The sequence below is a fragment of the Cyprinus carpio genome, chromosome B17 (genome assembly GCF_018340385.1).
Source record: "Cyprinus carpio isolate SPL01 chromosome B17, ASM1834038v1, whole genome shotgun sequence".
Classification (NCBI taxonomy): domain Eukaryota; kingdom Metazoa; phylum Chordata; class Actinopteri; order Cypriniformes; family Cyprinidae; genus Cyprinus; species Cyprinus carpio.
In genome coordinates this window covers 14462958-14486814 of record NC_056613.1, presented here as the reverse complement: position 1 = coordinate 14486814, position 23857 = coordinate 14462958, and the positions used below count along the sequence as shown (strand labels likewise).

Sequence of the window (23857 nt, the reverse complement as noted above, 5' to 3'; positions counted from 1 at the left end):
TAGTTAGAAAGAACGGTTTTCAAAGAAATGGAAAAAGACGGATCTCGGAGAACGTAGAAGGAGCGCTGCGGCAGGACTTAGAAAAAGAGAGGGAGGGCGCGCGCGTGTGTGTGTGTGTGTGTGTGTGTGAGAGAGACAGAGCGATAGAGAGAGAGAGCAGAGAAGAGAAGACAGCAGCACGAAACGGGACAGTGTACTCTTGCTTTGCGCTAAGTAAATTAAATAATAGATTTTTTTATTCTCAGGTGGTGATCATGTTATTCAAAGCTTTTTGTTTTTTTATAAGTGATATACGCTATAAAGTGTGCTCTCTTCCAGCTTTGGACTCAAATGTAACTAGCCGTGCATGATCCTTAACCATAAGCTTAGCTGGAAAAGGCGCAACGAAAATTATACAAAGCGTAAGTGACCGACTTAAAAGTAAAAGTTATTTTGGATACTCGACTTGAAACGGACTGGTGACTTTGATTAGAAGTCTCCCGCGTGATGAAATGATGAAAACCTGCAACTTCAGCTTGGTAAGTTTTTGAAACACCTGACGATATCTTGCTCAGTCTGATGGGTGCTCAGAATGCAGTGACTCTTGTTTCTTTTCTGAACGGTGAAAACATTCATGCGTGTCAGCTGGTCAATTAAAACGTTCAAATGTTTAGTATCCATACGTTAATTTTGTTAACAAATACTATCACAATATAGAAAGCTTGTTGTTTTAGGGTAAAAGCTTACTGTATATGACTTACTTAAGGTGATGTTTGTTTCCTCCCTGTCCTGAACCCTGTTAAAAATAGCTGTGTTTTGGAACATGCTTGCTGGTTTCTAGCTGGTGCAATGTCTATTAGTTAGTCTGTGCTGGTTTTTTTGTTGGTGTAAGATTGTCTATGATCATGCTACCAGGTAGAAACAGGTATCATGTTTCAAAACACAAAAAGCACCTTAAGCTGAAATTTCCAGAAGAAAGATGCTCTGGTAGCATATCATGTAATCAGTTAATATCATGATTTATATTAGAAGCTAATACAAACCTGAGGCAAACAGCAGGTAGGAAACACCAGCATGAGAAACTCATAATGCACCATCAATAAGATAGTTTATAGATACATTCCCTTCCAAAAACACAGCCTAAACCGGTTTACTTGTCTAATATTGTGCTTGCAGGTTTAATTTTAGGGCTAGTTTAAAATGTTTTTTTTTTTTTTTTAGCATGGTTGAAAGTCAAAACTCATAGCACCGAGTCAGACAAGGTTTATTTTCCTGTTTTCTTCCTAACAACCACCACCACCACGACCACATTTATTACATTTATTAGTTGAACAATGTGGTTTTGGTTTTCAGAATTAATTGTTTTTGTTATTGTTTGGTTGTGATTCTGTATGGGTGAGTTTTTGTTTTTGTGTGTATGTTTAGGCCTGACATGAATGACCATTGTTAAAGGTCATGGCCATGATCAGCATGAATGTGTGTTTGAGTTTTATAGTCTATCAGGATGTATAAACTCTCAGCAGTGGTGTGATAATATATAAAGGAATATATAAAGGGCAAAGCACTACAGGTCACTAGCTCGCGCAACATCGTTCAATCAAATATGCATAATTGCTCATTTCTCCTCTCTCACTTTTTTGCCTTTCTCTTCCCTCTTTCCCCACGATTTGTCACCCTCCCTTGTCTGCACAACTGCAGTGTGTGAGATGGACAGATAGCTGGTGTGAAAGGGGAGGGAGCATAGTGTTGGCTCTTGGAAAGCTCAACGTGAATCGTCAGCAGAAAGCTGTGACCTCTCCGAGCAAATCCTCTGTCCAAACCTGCCCCAAATGACCAGACCTGATGTATAAATGTGAGAAATAAATAATTGCATATAAGTATTCTGAAACATGATGCTTTGTAAGCCTAATCCAGTGGGAAATACAGAGACATGTTAGTTTACTGTGGTGACTCATTTAAAGCATCTTTTTACCTTTTTAATTACCACAAGTTCATTTTTCTGTTGCAAAGGTTTTGCAAGTGGGAGGAATATATTCTTCTCTGTTCTTTTGAGATTTACCATGTTTGTTTGTCTCTAAAATCCATTTTCTGTTTAAATTTCAACTTTTAATTTAGAAATGTTTTTGGATAGAAACCCACTGTTTAACCTTCATACATGGTTATATTTTATATTAATACATTATTTAGTTTATTTATTAAGCAGATTTCCTCTTGCAAGCCATTGCTATCCATATTTCTAGGTGATTTCAGGTTTTGCTGTCCTTGTAGTGACATTTGGTCTTCACAATGAGAGTAAAACCTAAATCCTCCACACCTATATGTTCCATATAGGTATTCTCTAAGGATGGCTGTCCATCTTCAGCTATATGAAATCAATGAAAGAGATAAATTATACTGAGATTAAAGGTAGAAAGCAGAAGATTGGGGAAGGGAGGAGAGCACCTGGCACTTTTTTTTTGCTCAAAACACAAGTCTGTGTCTCTCAGTATAAGCTCACAAGCGGTGGAATGTTGCATTTGTGTAACCCTGGCAACATCTCTGGAGAATCAAAGCAATTCAGGTCTTCATTTTAGTAGATAACTAGTCATGGCAGGTAGATGGGGATTTTAGATAGACGGATTCATTTCATAATCGTTATGGTTTATAGTTATGCAATTGGGGTTTTATAGTACACATCATTGCTGATTTTAGGTAATCGTATATTTTATAATTTGCTTTACACAGTTTAACTACACACAGTATTTCTTTTGCAACAAGATAAGATAACATGTCGAATGTCTAAATGGATGTGCATTAATTTATGCACCAATACCATTCAGAATAAAGGGATGGGACTTCAAAATACGACTGTTAGGTGTCAGTCTCTGAAAACATATGTTATTTTCTTTCCAATTACATGTACGAAAGCCTGTGAAATTGACTTGGCATGAAGAAGGTATTGTGATATTAACTGGTCGCCAGTCCCACACTGAACCCAGTTCATCCTGGATTTAGTATAGAGGGGTTGAGCTTGTCTTCACCCTGTAAATTAGCAAAAGACACTGCAGCAATACAGATTCAGAACATATACTGTATGCATGTATATGTATTTAGCTGTTTTTGTATTTAGGAGATAATTTAATTTTTTTTTTTTGTCAGTTTAGTCAGGGATAACCAGTGTAGCCAGAGGTTTGGTAGCAAATTTTACATGCAAATTAATCTATATATATCATTTTATTTGCATAGGAGATTTGCAAATTTGTTACCAAACCTCTGACTAAACTGGCTATGTGTGTTTGATGAATCTTATTTGCATGTATTTATATTAAACATATTTACTGTAATAGACTAGATATAGACATAGAGCAGGAAACAAGAAGTATATTTTATGCATCTGTATTTTCTGTATGTAGGACAAATTAAATTTAAATTAAATTAAATTACTTTTTTTTTTAATCAACAGTATAACTCAAAGCTTTTGTATCTTAGTCAAGATAATTCTGGAGTCCTACATATTAAACTCCACACAATACAAAAAAAAAAGTATCTTAATCCCATTCAGATCATTTTAATCTGGGATTTTCTGAAGGAAGAACGTACTGACGAGGCATACACAATATTCCCTCACAGTATTTGTCAGCTGAAGCATTCAGATCATTTTAATCTGGGATTTTCTGAAGGAAGAACGTACTGACGAGTTTCTCCCTGCTCTACAGAAACTCATTCATATTTTGGATATGATTTTTTTTTTTTTCCCCAGTGTGTGAGTTCATTACACTGTAATGGATGATTACATAACATCTATAACTACCTCCAGATCATTAGCATTTACTGCCTCTCTGTTCTATTTCTCTCCAGTCATTACAGTCAAAAAAAGATTGTCTTTACAGCTTTGCTTAGTTGATGTGTTCTGCTGAAGTTACTTTGTCTTTCTACATCTTGCTATAATGTGAGGTATACTACCAGGTTTGATTATACTTGACTAAATTTATATTCCTGATTATTTTAAAAAAAAAAATGAAGTGATGGGTTAAATTAAAAAAAATATAAAAAAAATAATTTTTGTTTTTTTGGTTTTGGAAATAAGAATATTTCTTTTTTTGGTATTCCACAGAGACTAAAAGTTAAACTCATTGACCAAAGCCAGTCTGTGAATAATGTGTGCAGTGCTGAGGCTCTTGTAAGGTGACTTCTGAGGGTTTATCTCCGTCTTCTATTGTGCTTTCAACACAGTCATCTCTTTCTAATCATTACAAACAATCTCTGTATTTTCTTTAACTCACACACACAGGCATGTTCACTTACAGAATTAAATATATAACACCCCTGCTGTAGCAAGGTCTTCTTCAATTCTAGCTCTCTTTCAACACTGATGCAACTTCAAGATGCTTTGCGTAAACTGGATATCTTTGAGGATATCCTTTTTTTGAATATGTATGTGCGTGTGTGTGTGTTCTAGACAAAGTTTGGTGTTAAAGAAAAAATCATTACCCTTTAAAAGGTTCTGTCCATCACTCCCTTGCAGGGTAGAAATAATAAGCCATCTTTGTGGAGAAGCGGCTAAAAGGTTTTTTCTCACTGAGGGCCATATTGTTATATACAGCAAGAGTTAGTCTTAAGGAGAAAATCCCACAGCAACGTATCTCCACCACCTTGAGCTGTTCGTGTTTGGAACAAGTCTTGACCTTCATAAGTGGCTTAATTTAAACTCAGGTCAAATCCAGCTGAATTCATTAAAAAAAAGACAGGTGATCTTGTTATCTGATTCAGCAGGTTCAGGTTCAGTGCCGGCCAAGCTCTCAGCAGAGATGATTGAATGCTGTTCTTCTGAACTATTAAAAATTCATCACTTCCTAGGTTCCACCATGTCACTGCAGTCTTTGTGTTCTGTGGAGCCTGACGTGATGGAGGAACTCAACCTGTTCATCAAGCATTCAGAGGTGTCTCTGTGTTTCAAAGCTCCTTGGCTAAAACATGTTTTCCATTATTTTTGAAATGTTGACTCTCAGAGAAGTCAGGGGTTGTTTTTCTCTACACATGTACTTTGAAGATTGTAACATGACTTCGAAACATGCTTCAAAGAAAGAAATGCTATGAGTTCATCTGACAAGGACAGTCAGCCTTACCTTGTTATGATCTTTATTTCCTTACTGCAGATGGTACAGATTACCTCTTTACCTTATGTGCTTAGATTGGTCCATAGTTTTGTGATTCACCCAGAATTTCGGTGCTTAGGAGAAGAACAGTGCAGAGAGGCTTAAAGAAATAGTTCACCCAAACTACTATTATTTTTTTAAATCATCATTTACTCACCAACCATCATGTCACTGCAAGCCTGACTTTTTTCACAAATTGCAAATTGGCGGAAATAGTTAATTGGTTATAGCCATTTTTTAATATTTCTTGTTGAATATATGAAGAGTTCAGATGTAAAAGCCTCTATTGCTGAAATTGGAAAGTGCTGTTTGAAATTTTCTTCTAAAATGAGCATTTTTTTATCAGGCTCCTATGTGTAGGTTCATTAATTTCACTTTAATGGCAATGAATAGTTTATTTTCTAGTAAAATAACTGAACATAAACATAGGAGCCTGAGAAAATAACAATTTTAGAAAAAATTTTTAGATGGCACTTAGACGGTGTTGCATCTGAACTCTTCATATATTGGCTGATATCAGATGGTTAATTGGAAAGGTCCCCTAATTGTTTTTCTTTTTTTCATTTTGACAACCTTTTCTATTATCTAGCACTTGCTTAAAGTTGATCTTTAAAAAGACTAATAATAAATAACACTTTTAAATATAGTCTTTAGCCAATCTTAAATTGAATACCCACTTTTTCATACCATATCTGTGCTCAAAACGACTATACCGGTAATACAGCTGATTGGACACTAGGTGGTGCTAGCATTTAAAACTTTTTTATTTTATTTTTTTTATTATTATTATTATTATTTTTTTAGTCAGCTTTACAAGCTAATTGGTATATGCCAACATTTTTATATTGGTGAATTCCTAATGTCAAGCTCCACACGACGTCATGAAGGTTATTCCATTTGAGTTGTGCATTATTCCAAATCTTCTGAAAGCCATATGCCATTACAAAATATGGTGTCATTGACTTATTGACAATGTCAATCAAACCTGACGTGACACATATACAGCAGATTATTGTAAAGAATGACCTAAATTTCAGCATGTTCCTCACACAAATCTATTGCATGGCTTGAAAAGAACTTGAAGTCTGTAAATAAGTCATACAGGTTTGGAACAACATGAAGGTGAGTAGCTATGAAGACAGGTGAACTGTTTCTTTAAGATTTTCAACTCTGCATCAAAACGTCTTCACTACACAGCTAGCCTCAAACAACTAAAGACATTTTATGATTGAAACGGTGAAGGCTTATCTGCTAGAGCTATTTTAGGAGTGCTAACTGTTTAGCATTGAATCTGAGATCTGCAATGTAATTCAGTCAGAGGTTTACATGATTAGTGAAGGTTTAAGAAGGCAACAGATGAAAATCACATGAACAATGTGAGGCTTAGGGTCTTTTGCAGCTTATCTGGTTTAACACTGATGAGATGCCAAACTACATTTTAAAACATCGCAGCACTAGAATCTTTGCATTTTCAATTTTTTTCTTTCCCCCACATGTTTGTGGATCTTTGTTGGATTCTATGGAGCTGTAGAGACACTGATTGAACAGCCGATGAGAGTCGACAAGCATCTTCTGTTCAGCACAGCAAGGTTCCAGATTTGAGGTGATTGAGGACGTTCCCATGAACAGATCAAAGCAGAGTTTATACCTTGTATCTGACACATTTATTCCAACTATAAAAGAAAATGTCTTTTATTATCTGATGAACACAATTCAGACTCTGTACTGAGCACAATCGTTCCGTTTGTAAAATCGAATTTGCTTTACCTGTAGATAATTGCTAGGTTTTCTATAGCTCACTCTTAAGACAACCATTCAATCGCAACCATTTAATAAGTTAAATCAGCCTTAGGCTACATTGATATTGATTGTTCCCAGATACATTGATCAGCACAAATGAACAAGTGTGTTTAGACTCTTCTGTTTATTGATATTCACATACCCTGCATGTCACTCTGACGAGATTTGACCCGTGATCATAAAGCTCTTGAATCTATAATTCAAATGCAGCGCACGTTGCCCGGAGTCTCTGGCGCTTGGATCGAATCCCAGGTTTCAAACTCAAGCCACACACTTCACCTGGTCTTCAATATTTAATTCAGAAAAGCAAACAGCCGTCCTGCCTCAACAAAACACCTTCACACTTATCATTCTTGGCCTCTGTTAACGGCCAGGTTCATAAAGGTCTGATGAATCGCATCTACAGGACATTCACGCCAAGGGTGAAAAGGTCGAAGGGGCAAGAAAATATATTTGCAGGGCTGAGCACTTATTTGATTGGAAAGACCACCGGGATGTGATAACACTCCAGTCGAAGTGGTTTTTTTCTTAAGAAAGAGTTCTATATCAGTTTAATCGGTTGTTATCTACCAGATGCTTTTCAACCCAATGTGACCTACGGTGCAGTAATTACAGCTCCAGCCCTCTGGAGCAATCTAGGGTTCACGGCCTGCATTATAAGAAATAAAACCACCGCTTTATGTAAAAGAGAAGAGAAACGGATCAGATAACTCTTTACATCATGCATTTATTAGCTCTTCTCTGAAACTCTATTTGAATAAACTTGTGCGACCACATACCTTACTGCTGAATGTAAGTTTACCCTGGACCTTAGAAACTCAATAGGACTGCAAAGAGCTTTACAAATTAAGGTCACTGCTTGCACGCCGATATTGAACTGGTCCTTGGAGCTTGCTAGAATCGTAATCCTTCAGTGAAGACAACTAGAACTGAAAAATCTATTTGACTGGCTCCATACACAAATGCAGAGATGCACTGAGCTGTTTAGCAGTGTAGTCTCTGTGCTTGTGTGTCAATTACAATCCCAGACCGCAACTTGATTGCTGCTGTCTGTTTTTGATTTGTGTTTTTCCCTATATTCATTACCTTACAGGGATCAACAATAATGCTTTTTTTTCTGCTGGTAGTTCTTATATGCACTTGCCCTGTCAATATTTTAAATTATCAGATTTTAAATGGTTTAAATTATATTATTGATAAAAAAAAATTCTTTAGCTTTAGCAAAAAATTTTGTGTCTCAAAAAATAAAATTTTTGTTGGTAGTTCAAATTTGCACTTGCCCTGTCAATATTTTCAATGATCATTTTTTTAATTGTTAAGCAATAATTTATGTGGTGTGTATATATATATATATATATATATATATATATATATATATATATATATATATATATATATATATATATATATATATAATTAAACAATAATGCTTTTTTCTGTTGGTAGTTCAGATTTGCACTTTATCTGCCAATATTTTCAGTTATCATTTTTTAGATAGTTTAAATTATATTAGTGATCAAAAAAATTATTGTATCTATTTCTTAGCAACAATTTATGTGCATCAGAAAGTAATATAATTTCATATAATACAAATTCATCTTTGATTTTGTATTTAACCTTTAAAAAGAAAAACAAATGAAGATTCTGTCATTTATTTACATTTATGCAAAACAAGATTTCTTTATTTATTTTTTAAGGCTTGTTTGTTTGTTTACTGTACAATGAAGTCAATGTTGTTGTCAGAATATCTTCTGCTTTACATAAAACAAAGAAAGTCATACAGGTTTGGAAAGACACGAGGGGGAGTAAATGATGACAGAATTAAATATTTTTGTGAACTCTTTCTCTTTCATATTTTTTTAATCAGTACCAAAATATTACAGATAATTTTCTACAAATAATTAAATTATAGTTGTAGTGATACTGGCGCAATATAGTAACTGAAATTCTCTTAATGTGTCCTGGTCCACCTTATTGCCCTTGTAACTTTATTAACTTTAATAGTAACTCATGTCTTGTTTAATTCAAGTCTCCAGTTGTACTTATTTCTATATCAGTAGGCTTTTACACACATCAACACCCTGAATAATATCACTTGTCCATTCATCGCTGTTCAAAACTTCACAAAGTTCAGAGCCAAAGCCAAACACAACAACAAGGGCAAGAGTGGGAGGAGATGATGTTGAAAGACAGAAATGGAGGAGGTCAAACGGTATCAAAGAGACATGTAAAGCCTGCCGGCATACTTCGCAGGTTTTTTTTTTCTTTTTTCCAGTGCTTTTTTTTTTTTTTTGGTGCAAATGTGACACTTATCAGACCTGACAGGAGAGGAGAAAGGTCAGAGAATCTCTCAGTTGGGCCTTGGGTAGATTTGTATTACAATTTTTGACCTACTTGTTGGACACAGACATTTACATTTCAAATTTCAAATTTCAAATTATGTACTGGGCAAAAGCTTTCATACAAAAGCAACTGCTATTTTAAAAAAGGAAGTGGCAGAAAGCAAGAAAAGACACGTGTTCTTGCAGAAGTGTGAAGATCTGACCTGATTATAACTTCTTGTAAGAAATGAAAAAGTATAGCACAGAAATACCTACTGACGAGTCTAGGACATACAGTCACCTTGGGGATACAAGTCACCTTGGGCAACCATTTACCAATGTGCCACATTCTGACCACACACTTGCTTTTGCATTAAATGAATAAAGACACCCTTCAACATCTAGGTTTGAATGTTTGGAATGTTTCCATACAAAATTATATAGTTTACATTTTATATTACATTGTAGAACATAGATTTTTGGAGTACATTTTTACAACAATACTCTTTATTTTTCAAATTAAGTATTTAATGTATTATACATTGAAATAAATTCAATTTAAAATAACGGAGAGTGTCTATTTACACTAAGTTCAAATAGCCCGTCTTGTTGGCAGAAGGCTAGTCAAGATGACAAAAGTCAGTAAACAGTTGTTAGCTCCAGTGGCGCAGATGGTAAAACGTGTGTCATACCTATTTTTAATGTGATCGACCTGGGTTCGAATCCGCCTTTTGGCGAACTTTTTTCACCCTTTTCTAATTTCAAATCACATCAGAAAAGCATTTATTTTCAATGAAAATAAAGTATCGGGTAGGGTAAGGGTAGGTGTAGAGAGGTCTTTATTGTCCCAATAAGGTGGCATCCATTTAATAATTTGAATTAAAATTTAAAAATTTGCACTCAATAAGTTATTGCATACTGTTTTATAATGTACTACCAGTGTTGGTTGTAACGCGTTACTAAGTAAATTACTTAAATTACTTATCCACTGAAAAAGTAAAGTAAGGCATTACTGCTCATTTTTAGGTAATTTAATTACAGTTACTTATAAAGTATTTGCGTTACATAAAGTAAATCATTTCAGCAGTTCTAAAATCAATATTGAATTTGAAATCAAAATTTACCATCTAAAGATAAAATAGAGCGTCTTTAACCCTCTGCATGCCAGTGCGTTCACTTTCAGTTTTTCCTGATTCACAGAGAAACCTTAAATACTCAGATACAAATAAGACTAAAATCAATCGAATCTAAAAAGGGCCTACTTTTATTTGTGTATACTGACAATAACAAAACATTGTGCTTTTGCAAAATAAACAAAACAAACAGGGTGCACTTTCTGCCATCTATGTCTCCGTGAGCAACTTTCTACACATCACAAACTCAGCGAATATTTGGCACAGAAGTCCTGCTATGAGGAACTTACTTCAGAAGAACAGCGCAATCTGACATGGTCTGACATTTTACATAAACCTGTACGGATTTTACTAGTTGGGCTTGTCCTGAACTACGGAGCCCCGCACATGGCATGCAGCAAAAAATAGTAGGCTAAATCGTGCACACGATTTACTTATTCGTTCCCTCAATGTACTAAAATGTGCACAACGAAATAATAAATCGACGGAACGCAATAGTAATCTTGTGCACGTTTTAGTACATTGAGGGAATGAATTAGTTAATCGTGCACACAATTTATTTATTTTTTCTTGCATGTCATGTGCGGGGCTCCGTACTGAAAAAACTGAAATGTATTGTTTAACTTTTCTTAAGCTTTTTTGTTATTCAGATATGTTATTATTCAGAGTATTTCTATTTGTTAACCAAAGAAAGTTACATTTTACATATATATATATGTACATTTTATATATAAAAATGTTTAAGTATTACAGTTGTTTTAAAGCTAAAAGGCTAAACTATTCTATGTTTGACTCAAATTGAAAGAATAAATAGTTTAATTTCTATTAAGGTTTATAGGGATTTTAAGATGTAGCCTAATTAGCGATTTAAATAATTAAGTTACTTATTGAGTAACTAAGTTACTTTTCAGAGTAATTAGTAAAGTAATTTAAATACAATAATGATGATGTAATTAGTAATAGTAATTAATTACTTTTTGAAAGTAACTTACCCAACACTGTGTACTACAATACTGAGGTGCAGATAATTGCCACTATTTGCAATAAGTAGTGTAAATAGCAGAAAATCCTGCTATTTTAACAGTTTAAATAGAATATATATCTATTTGCACTTAGTGTAAATAACATTCATCGCTATTTGCACTTAGTGTAAACAGCATCTATCGCTAAGAAAATATGCTATTTTCACTTAGTGTAAATAGCCTCTATCGCCATTTAGGCTACACTTAGTGCAAATAGCCGCTATCTTAAAATAAACGATTTTGAACTATTCGCACTGAAGCAACTGGCGCAAATTAGCTTTGCTATCACAGGAATACATTACATTTTAATATATGTTCAAATAGAAAATGTTATATATTTTCATAACATTTAATTACTTTTGATAACATTTACAATATTACTTTTTTAATTAAATAAATTAAGCCTATAGGTGAGCATAAGAGACTTCTTTCAGAAACATTAAAAAAAAAATCCCAACTCTTTGCCTTCTCAAGTGTATTTTTATAATATTATGTCAGTTCATAGGTAATGTGATCATGAAGGTTCGGTTCAGACCCCGTTGAAACAGAATTTTGCTGAGATGTTACCCTTTAAAGGCAGGGTAGGTAAAAAATGTATAAAAAACTTTTTTTCCAAATTTGTTTAAACTTTATATATATATATATCAATACATAATTAAAATGTAAGTACTCTGAAAAAAAAAAGTATAAAAATAGAGTGTCTGTAGACCTCTCATGACTGTTTTAAAGACAGTTCATTATTTCCATTCACTCCACCCCCTCCCTTCTGGGCTCCTTCCAAAGCCACGCCCCCAAAACACATGAACGCGCGACTCCGACCACTGAGCTGGAAGACGCATTATTTACCTGAGACGAGCGGAGAGGAAGGAGCACAGTGCATGTAGTGACATCATGTCAGAATCACATGTAATGAATGTTTTTATCCTGTACGCTGCTACTATCCAACTCTTCAACTCCAGGGACTGAGAAGTCATCATCTCTGGAAAAATGACAATAAAAACAGATAAACATGTTGATTGTTATAAAAACTGTCACTCGTTCACTGAACGACACAACATACAAGTCTCACCGGTCAGAAAGCGACTCCGAGACAATAGTGGATACAGGTGGTGGTGCCATTGTAAATCCACTTTTCGATGGTGTGGACGTTGATATGTCTTTCTCATACTAATAAAAAAAAAAATATACAAATCAACACAACAATTACATCACATTTATAAAATGTCTTGATTACAGATAAACAGAGTAACATATACTCAAATATCAACTCACAACTGCATTGCAGACACAAAATAATAACACACACATACAACAAAGTGTGTACGACACACACAGATAGAAGATTAAGACATCAGTAAACATAGGTAGAGAATATAAAAACAAAACAAAGGCGAAAAAAAACGTGCAGGTAAACTTACAGGTGAACATGGTAAAAGAGTTAGACAGAGGGTAAATATAGTTCTAAGAAAAGTTCCTAGATGCGGAGTAACGTTAGGTCTACTATCTGTTAAACATGTATTTAGTTATCTAAAGCAAAATTATGCACAATTCAACACTATAGCTATCATCTTGAGCTAGGCCTATAGATTATTTATCGTCTCTACTATGGCTCGCTAAGTAATGTTATGTTAGCTATATTACGCAGCTACGTGTGCTAATGACACATGCTTCATGAAAAAATAAACAAAAAAATTATGTATGGTCAAAATACAAAAAGAAAGATTTACCTGTCCAGCAGAAATAAAGCCATCAAGGAGTCACTTTTCAGCCCCTTGAGTTCCCTCAGTTCTCGCCATCGCTGGAAAGCCACGCCGATATTAACTCACATTTTATTTCTTTGTTTATCCAAAGACTTTTTGTTCATTGCCTTTTCTTGTACTGTTACTGTCTTCCTTTTTTTGCCTGGTTTGCCTCCAGTAACTGCATAGGCCGGTACTGTGAATTTTGCTTGCTGTTTCTCTGCCATTGATTTGGTATTCCTAGGAACCGTGCCTCTTGAATTCCTCAAATCAAACGTGCGCGCACAAGTGGGCAGGTCATGTGTGGCAAAAGGGTGGTTGCCATGGTTGCGAGAGAGTGACAATCGCCTAAGCCAATCTTATGTTTCGTCCCGAATGGAAATAATGAGCTGTGTTTAATACAGATTAAACGGTCTAGAGTCACTCGATTTTTATACTCTTTTTATCAGAGTACTTACATTTTAATTATGCATTGATATATATAGAAAGTTTAAACAAATTTGCAAGAAAGTTGTTTATAAATTTTTTACCTACCCTGCCTTTAACGCAGCCTTCGCACTACTTCCAGCCCAACTCACCTCATTAAACTGACAATGACCCACAGTTATGCCCACAACAGCTTGATCTTCAAAAAGAACACACTGTTTTTGAAGTTTGGAAAGTGACTGAAAGTAACTCAATAAGGTACATCCCAAATCCCATCAGATCACGTGTGCCTCTACAGAGGGTACAGAAACACAAAAACACCACAGTTCCAAATTCAAAAGCTTTAGCGCAACTTTGAATCTTGTTCGTACCTTCCAGAAGTCACAACCTCCTACGGTTCCTAGTAGTTCTGTTATCACATGCCCACAAAAGGTGCTTCTTAATAGAAAATTTGTGAAATGGTAGTACTTACCTGGTGAATCATCCAGAGTGCAGGAAGAGGCACAATGATTTTTGTTAACATGGACCAGTGTACCGCCTACACAAGTGAGCTGCATCTAAGAAGACAGAAAAGATTTATAGTGTATGTGTTAGTGTCGCATTGCCTCCAAAACATGTCCCGTATAAATGCATGTTGAGGAGATTTCAGGCAGTGGCTCAGTGGTTCATGTAGGTTGTCTACAAACCGGAAGGTTGGTGGTTAAATCCCCGGCTCCACCTGACCAAGTGTCGAAGTGTCCTTGAGCAAGACACCCAACCCCAGCTGCTCCCGACGAGCTGGATGGCGCCTTGCATGGCTGACACCATTGCCGTCGGTGTATGAATGAGTGAGTGAATGGGTGAATGTGAGGCAACTTGTAAAGCGCTTTGGATGGCCATGGGTCTGTTGAAAGCGCTATATAAATGCAGTCCATTTACCATTTTCAGGACCTCCATTTTGCTCACATATCAAAGGTAATACTGAGGTTATAGGTCTTTTTAAGTCATTCAAATCATAGATTTGTTATGAAGCTATCTCACGACCAATTCATACATATTTTACAAGGTGGCTAATTCGTATGGATTCGTACAACCTAATTTGTACGATTTTGATTGATTTCTGTGTGGGGTAGGTTAAGGGGTGGTCATTCCCATGAATTTCACAAATTTGTCACCTCGTAAAATACATATGATTTTTCACAAAGTGTACAAATTTGTACGAGTGAAGTCATTCGAATTTGTACGAATTAGCCACCTCATAAAATATGTACGAATTTTTAACAGAGTTCAGTTATTGGAGTTAATTATTTGTAATATTGTTATTGATTAAAGAAAACTTAAATGTTAAATGTATAATTGTTATACAAAATATATATTATTTAAAATATATTTAATATGAACAATTTTATATATATATATATATATATATATATATATATATATATATATATAAATTTAAATATAAGTATTTTGTTTTCTGATACACAAAAATTGTTGCAAAAATGTTATTTTATAAAATTATTTATTTTCATCTTTTTGTCACATTTTGTTAAATTTGTTTTTCAGCAGATTGGTGGATGAATTGGATCATTTACAAGAGATGATCTGTTGTTTGAGTCATGTTGGCTTGCTATCTGCAGCTGTGAACACGTTGGAAAAAAGCTTTCACTCCTAAACCTTCTAAACAAAAAGTTGTTTGAAGCAATATGTCACATTGACTAAATGGTCCCCAGTCCATCCGCCTGTCACAACAACAACAACAACAACAAAATATTGGAAAACTTCGATTTAACTTATTACGGATGGAGCTAGGAAGCAAGACTTATACTCTAGCCAGACTCAGATATGAGTGAGGATATGAAAACTTTGTATGAGAGATTGTTATCCGTCAGTAGAGCTTGAGTTCAGGTTAGAGTTATTTGTTACACGAAATACAAGTACTCGCACAGAAATACAAGCATATGCCACTCAAACACTCCACTGACGCACATCTCAAAAACATACAAGACTGACATCATTCAATAACATCAAGATCTGCTCTGTTACCATGGCTGCACTCTGTTTCATTTTATAACCACTGGCAGATAAATTGAGTGTAAAAAAATAAATAAAAATAAACCCTCATCCCTAACCATTTTCCACTCACAGAACAAACAATTCTCTTACTCCATTAAGTAGCGCTATAACTGTATTTGTTCTGTGCTTTTTATTAGCATCACATGGGTAGATTTCAATACCTAACTTTTAGTTGACTTGTCATTGTACGTGCATGCAATGCAGAAGCACTGCTTTCTTTATTTTTACAATTAAAGGGACAATTCGCCCAAAATGTTAAATATTATCACAATTTCCTCACCCTCATGCTGTATGACATTCTTCTGCAGAACAAAAATGACAATATTAACAATGTTTCAACTGTTATACGGTGAAAGTCAGTGTGGTCCAAAACAACACTGGACCTTACTGACTTCTATTGTATAAAACCTTTTTTTTTTTTTCAAGAACGAAGATCCGAAGCCATATAGAGAGTGCAAAAAGTGCCAAGTTTAATGCTGTAAAAACTGTGGGTTGAACCCAAAAATGTTTTGCTGCACTTCACACTTTTGCACATTAGGTTTAAATTGATGTAAGCTTTTGGTCTATGTGTGCATATCTTCATTATATTTTGACTTGTTTTTGGATATATGCACCTGAAGGCATTTCCTCTTTTTGTTTGTGCCGTCAAGTCAAACACACAAAAATCCAACCGGACAACTGATTAATACAAGTTGACAATTACAAAGTACAAAGGCATTTTAAAATGTTATGTGCATTTGAGTGTATGTGGGATTCGGTCAGTACTGGCTATAATATGTGGCAAGACATTTTGTGTTGTCTGAGCGTTTGTTAAATTAACCTGCCAGTCTCAAAGTCTCCTTCTTTCCTGATATAGTGACCTGGGTTTTTAATTTTGTTATTTGACTTTCACCAATTACACAGAACCAAACAAAAGTAGAGAAAACGTTGGGCCAACATTTGGAGCATGGTAATGCCCTCAGGTTGGCCTCATTAGTGTGCAGCCCGTTGGATCTGCTGGTGTGGAGATAATCCGCTGTTGTTTCCTGCCGTCTCACATGAAGTATATGCTAATGATGACACTGTTTTACAGAGATACAAGCCACAACAACAGCACTACATTTTGTTCTTAAGTTTGTAGATTTTAAATCCTCTTTAACATCTGAAACTCACATTTTGTAGTCTTTGCCCAGTTCTCACATGCTGGCAGCATTTCATATTGTTTGACATTATAGTATAGAGGTGTTTGCCCAGTTCTCACATGCTGGCAGCATTTCATATGCATTGTTTAGCTTCAACCCTAATCAAACACACCTGCCTTTAATTTTTAAGTGAGCCTGAAGACCTTAATTAAGGTGTGTTTGATTAGGGTTGGAGCTGAACTTTGTAGGACAGTCGATCGCCAGGAGCAGGGTTGGCCACCCCTGGTATAGAGTATCGTTTTAAAAGTTTGATGTGGAAATTTTTTAAAATAAATGAATACTTTTATTCTGCCAGGGTGCATAAAATTGACCTTAAGTGACACTAAAGACATTTATAATATTACAAAAGTTTATGCTCAACTTTCTATTCATCACAGAATCCTGGAAAATGTTTCACAATTTTCACAAAAATATATTAAGCAAATCAGCTGTTTTTCTCAAAATTAATAATATTAAGTCATTTTGTGCATATTTTTTGTGCTATGCATTGGGTTAACCTGCAGTTTTGTTGTTTACCATTTACCAGAAAAGGTGTCGGGTCCTGCTGGGATGTATGACCTTTATGCCTTCAATTACAAGTACGGAAATAGTATGTTTTATACATGAAGGGCAGTGGACGTGTTTTCTTTGCAGAATTTCAATTTCAAATCTGAATGCTTGGCCCTAAAAGCATCACATAGAATATAAATTGCACCACAATTAATCTTTTTTTTTTTTTTCACTTAGTTGGACATGTACGGAGACATGTCATGTTTTGCTATGATTTTCAATAGACTTTTCTATAAATATTTAGATATGTATATCCCTACGCATGTGTATCTAACAATGAAGAAAAGGAAATGTGAGTGTGCTCTGCAGCACACCGGAAACTGCTAATGTTTTAGTAAAGATGCTGGCAGGTGATTTGACTGATGTGTGTGACCTGACGGCAGGAGAGTGAGCTCCACGGTTTGGTTTCTTTTTTCCACCAGGCCAGAACCAGAATGCTTGCAGGTGTCATGGCACATTGTTAGTCAGACACAGGAACTCTGGAAGCTCCATGGTGACAGGTTTCCCCTCGAGGCTCTATAATACTCTAGATACTCATCAATCAAAACTTGAGTCTGAAAAGCAGAGCCAAGGGTGAAGAAATATGTTAATGGAGGCAAAACTTACTACATAAATTTACAAGTTTTTTAATGAAGATATCAGAAAAATAATGAATTGCATCTGTGAGCAAGTATCTTGATTTGTGCATGTAAAATGGATGTTATTATGGTGGGTTGGTTTGTGCAAGAAAAAGTATGAATATTGCTTTTTAATGTTTTCAAGCACTTCAGGCTTTCTCATGTAATGCTGCAAAATAGTGTGTAGGAAGATTAAGAGCTCTGGAAACTGAAAAACTATTTACAGCTGCTAGCTATTAGCTAACTACTCTGCACTAATTTAAATGAATAAATAAAAACTAACAGTAAATCGTACATTGATGTTCTGATTCACGACCATTCAGCACTGTCTTATATTTCTAATCTCTTTCTTCTTTAATACTTTGGTCATTTTCTAATTTTACATGTATAATTTTATATGTATTATTTATTTTTTAAATATTATGTATTGTACATTTTGCATATAAATATAATTTAAACATGTTATACAGTTTTACAGTTAGTTTAATTATACATTATACAACAATAAATTCACTTTCAGAAACATCTTTGTGAGAAAATTGGAGTCATTCTGTATTATGTTTCTGGCAATTTTGAGCAGTCAGAACTTCTTAGTATATTTCTTAAATATTAATTGTTGTGTATGTAAAGACTACAGGTCGAACGATTTGTGTTTTTCAGGTCTGATGCCGATACCGATAATTACAGATCAAGTAGGCCGACAACCGATATATTTGTCTGGTGTAAAAATGAATGCCAAAATTTATGACTTTCCCATTCTTCTCTCTTTCAGATCTTCATTTGGATTGAATCCTTTCATCTGGACTAACGCCTTCACGAGGACAATACTCAAAACAAGAACTTGTACAGCTTGTGGTGTTGTGGGAAACTGCAAAATCACCTTTCTATAAACCATCTGCAGCCGTCAGTGGATCTACAGGAATAAAGGAATATTCTGTCCCATCAGCCTTTAACAGCAAAGCCTTTGCAGACCGACAGGAGAATAAATTAAAAAAGTCTTCCAGCAGTTCATAAGAGCCGAAATAGAAGGATCTTCAGTTCTCATGGTAGAATAAGAGACTATAAAGAAAATAATGAGCAGTAATTTAAGGGCTAAAGGAATATTTTTATAACTCAAATTCAAACGCAAAGGTTAAAACTGCTTCCTTGTTTGTTCTGTGGCATTTAACTTTCTGTGCACATCAACATACTGCTAAAAAAAAAACATTATAAACAGTCACAGTATATTTAGTCATGAATTACTGCTCACATTTATCAGCCATGACCTTCACAAAGGCAGAGCATCACCAATATCTGCAACTAACAAACTAAATTACTTTTTTACCCAAGATGTTTTCATGGATTAATTGATCCTTTATGCTAAGAATCATGCATAGATGATATGAAGTGCTGGTGAACCATGCAACATGGATCTGGTGAACAGCTCAGATGAGTTCTTCCTCATCAATGCCTCAGTCAGTCCCACAACCCCGGAGTCCTGGGATGACGCTACACTCCTCAGCCTTCAGATCTCCATCTCTGCCATGCTAGCCATCGTCACTTTGGCCACCGCTCTGTCCAACGCTTTCGTGATCGCCACCATTTTCCTCACACGCAAACTTCACACCCCCGCCAACTTCTTGATTGGCTCTCTTGCAGTGACAGACCTCCTGGTGTCCATTTTAGTCATGCCAATCAGCATTGTTTACACGGTCAGTAAGACTTGGAGCTTGGGTCAGATTGTGTGTGACATCTGGCTATCATCTGACATAACGTTCTGCACGGCTTCCATTCTGCACCTGTGCGTGATCGCGCTTGACCGATACTGGGCCATTACCGATGCTCTGGAATACTCGAAGCGTCGCACCATGCGGCGAGCAGCACTGATGATCGGTGTAGTGTGGGTAATCTCGGTCTCCATCTCCTTGCCTCCTCTCTTCTGGCGGCAGGCGAAGGCCCACGAGGAGCTCACGGAGTGCATGGTCAACACTGACCAGATCTCCTACACACTCTATTCCACATTCGGTGCGTTTTATGTTCCCACAGTACTCTTGATGATTCTCTACGGGCGAATCTATGTGGCAGCTCGCTCCAGGATCTTCAAAACGCCGGCAACCAGTGGAAAACGGTTCACCGCTGCTCAGCTCATCCAGAACTCGGCAGGTTCTTCGCTCTGCTCGCTGAACTCTACTTCTAATCAAGAGGGACAGCTTCATCCTGGAGGAGGAGGTGGGGGAGGTGGAGGAGGGTCTCCTCTTTTCACGAACAGTGTGAAAGTGAAGCTGGCTGATAGCGTGCTGGAAAGAAAACGTCTTTGTGCCGCTCGGGAGAAGAAGGCCACCAAAACTCTTGGGATTATCCTGGGTGCGTTTATAGTGTGCTGGCTTCCGTTCTTCGTGTTCACGCTGGTGATGGGGGTCTGTAAAGACTGCTGGTTTCATCCTGTGCTCTTTGATGTGTTCACCTGGCTGGGGTACCTCAACTCGCTCATCAATCCAGTCATCTATACTGCCTTCAATGATGACTTCAAACAAGCCTTCCACAAACTCACCAAGTTTAAAAGATGCTACTGATGTTACATGCCTCTCATGTGTTTTGACACGTTCATGACTTAATAAGAGAATTTCTGCGGAAAATATCTGAATCTTGTGAACATTCATCATTCATCTGCTGTTGAGGACCCAACATACCTTGCCGTTCGTTTTTCAGTGAGCTCCTAAATGCACACATAGTGTCTGGTCGATGTATATTACTGTTCTCATGAGACCGTTTGTAAAATATTGTGCCATATTGTTGATGCTTCCTCATAATTTATGAATGCATGCAAAGATTATGAATCCTTCGCTAGAGAGCGACGTTCTACTGTCTCTGTAACTAATAGCTGTCTATAAACTGCCTTATTTACCAGAAACAGACTGATATTAATATGAAAGGCTATTTATTTAAAAAGAACACAAATAAATAAAGGTTGCTGTTCCCATAGGAACAAATATATGGGTCTGCTGAGGACAAAGCTGAAGTTCATGGACATTAGCATAGACTCCCTAAATAAAACTGTTCATTATATAAGATTAAACAAAGCTTTAGGTTTTGTGGTTTTGTATTTTTGTGTGACAGAGCTTTGGTGTCAGTTTCCTCTTTAATTTTGATGTCAGAGTTTGAGGAGTTTTATGATCATGAAGATGAAAAACAGGCTTCGGGCTGCATGGCTCATTTCAGGACATGATGCAGAAGAAGGAGAGCATATAATGATCAAAAGTTTAAATTCTGGATGTACCTGATGAGAGAGAATGATGTGTTTTGACACAAGGTGCAGCTTTAGCTCATTTCCAGAAAAAAGTACTACTGAAGGAGTTTTATGATGTGAAGGTCATTATTTCATCAAATATCCCAATAACGCACATCTCACTGCAGTGGTATATATGAATAATGGCATCCAGGAAATCTGTAAACTTTGCCCTCCCATCACTCTTTCTTATGATGAAGGTCAGCTGTGTTGGTTTAGAAGGTTTTTTGATAAGAAAACACAGCAATAAGAGACCGTAGACCTGAGTCATACAGGAATAATGAGGCATATTCCCTGAATGTTTTGCCCGCAGGCTCTCAAACAGCATTTGAGAGTGTGGGGTAAAGCTGTGCTGGGCTGTTTGGTCGAGATAGATGGTCTGTATATTCACAGTCTGTATATAAACAGAAAAAGCTCCCTCTCACTGGATGAGGTCACACCCCATAAAATAGATCTTTAGAGACTCATTATCATTCACAATCACCAGTAAATCTAAACACAAATGCATTCGTTTGCCAGTATACTGTCGTGTGTTTGGTTGGTGCGATGTGTGTGATGTTTATCAGAGTATGGCCGTCATGAGATGGACTAGAAGATCAAACAGATACATCTGTGTGATGTAGATGAGGTACAGTCTTTTCATTCACATCTATTGCATTTATTCTAAGCTAATGGCATTTCCTATCCTCTACTGAAAAACAATTGTTTAAGGATTTACTATGAAACAACTAAATTTATAGATTGCTAATTAAGAGCATTAGCTCTAATAATACTTCATTTTTTATACAAAGCACTTAAAATGATAGTTCACCTAGAATGACAATTCTGTCACACACTTGACCTTATTGACTTTTGTTGAACAGAGAGTTTTTCAAAATATCTTCATGTATGTTCCAAAGAATAATGTCAAACAGGTTTGAAATGACATGAGGGGGCAAATAATGACAAATTTATCTAATATTTACATATTTATTATTTTTTTCTTTTAATAAAGTTCTCAGTTATTTTCATCTTCAAGTTTTAACGTTGTCTGAGATGTTCATAATTCCTTAGGAGAAAGACAAATAAACAAAAATGAGATAAATACTGACATACTGCAAGACTACTGAGCTGTACAATTAATATGGATAACATAGCTCTCATTATTTGGTCTTGAAGAATTTAATATTTGAGCTCATATCTAAATTTCTAATTATTATTTGCAGACTTTGCACAGAAACTGAAAAATCTCCCAAGAAGAACAATTATGAAAAAAATCGCAATTTGAACTTTATTGCTGTCTAGGAATACAAGGATGATATTTCCTATATTTCATTGACATCTTACTTTCTTATGTTAACTATTTTGTAGTTCTTGTTCTATAATTATATGTCTGGGGTACCATGTTTTTTTTTTTTTTTTAGTAGATTAGGGCAGTTCCAAAGCAAATTATCTGTGGAAGGTGAAACTTGTTTGCATGGGTCAAATTTAGACATCTGAATCTATCTATAAGCATTATATAACCTTCAGATGACACATTATATTTGTTTTAGATTAAGTTTATTTGTCAAGCAAAAATTACAGGAAGTGTGTCTCCTGTCTGTGTGACTTTCCGTTTCTAGTTGTAATTATATTAATTTATTTGCATATGTTTTATATTGTCATTACATAAATTCAAATAGCAATTTTTCATCCAGTTTAATACTTCAGTTCATGTTCAATTGAAAATCAGCAAATGAATTGGACTTTAAAATGCATTCTTAATTGAGTTCTAAACAGCCGATTCTACCCCAAGCTTTCTAAACTTGTAATTCTTCAGTAAAAACATCCCTTCTTCCTTCCTATCATTTTCTCACCGTTTGCCTTTTTGCTTGATGCATTATTCATTTGCACTTCGGTGCTCACAAAACAAATTTGTCTCATAAATTAAGACACGTGCATTTTAAAACAGTATCAGTAAGCAGAGCCTATTAAACACAGCAACAAATGAGTTTATTGATTTGCAAAGCGATATTTACTAGTGTGAGCAGACGAAAAACCATGTGCAAGGCTCCTAAGGACCTTTTTTCTTCATTTCACGCTTTCAGCAGGTTTCTCTTTTCTCTCTCAGCTGAAGCAGGGTGTCGCGAGAGAGAGCACTCAATAAGTGAAAGGTAATCACAGGTGACACAGAGACGCAATTAGCTGGATATCTCCTGATTTCAGCCTCAGGAAGCGTTTAAATCGACAGCATCACTGAATCAATTTAAAACAAATGGAAATGTAAATTACAAACCGGCATGACGGTTGGGGGGTTCGAGAGGAGAGACGGCCTGCCACCTCGCTTTAAAGGAAAATAAGAAAGGAGCTTCAGATAACATTAAGTTTGCACTGAAATGGGATGGAGAGGGTCAGCATGCATTTAACCTCACTGGGTGGTGTCTGTCTGTTCACACTTAGAGGAAACAGAGATATGGAGAAAGAAGAAGACAAGGGACAAACAAAACATTCGCACCCACAGAGGAGAGATATGGGTTTTAATGGGGCACTTGCATGCACAGGGAGCACTGAACACAAACACACAGACAGGAGGGAAAAGGACAGCCAAGAAAACAAACAGAGCTTGCCCTTTGAGTGCACATCGAAGAGACGTCTCCCTCTGAGAGACATAACTACT

At 35.9% G+C, this 23857-nt stretch overlaps 1 protein-coding gene across 1 annotated transcript; it reads left to right on the top strand.

Annotated features, from left to right (window-relative positions):
- The first annotated feature begins 144 nt into the window (after positions 1–144).
- htr1d (5-hydroxytryptamine (serotonin) receptor 1D, G protein-coupled) lies at positions 145–22751 on the top strand. The gene is made up of 2 exons (XM_042742423.1): positions 145–518; positions 18730–22751. The coding sequence occupies exon 2, from the start codon at positions 19364–19366 to the stop codon at positions 20507–20509; it is 1146 nt and encodes a 381-aa protein (XP_042598357.1). The 5' UTR covers positions 145–518; positions 18730–19363; the 3' UTR covers positions 20510–22751.
- Positions 22752–23857: the final 1106 nt, after the last annotated feature.

What these genes read in the sequence shown, in the direction of transcription:
- htr1d (XM_042742423.1), top strand. Translation starts at nt 19,364, where the DNA reads ATGGATCTGGTGAACAGCTCAGATGAGTTCTTCCTCATCAATGCCTCA.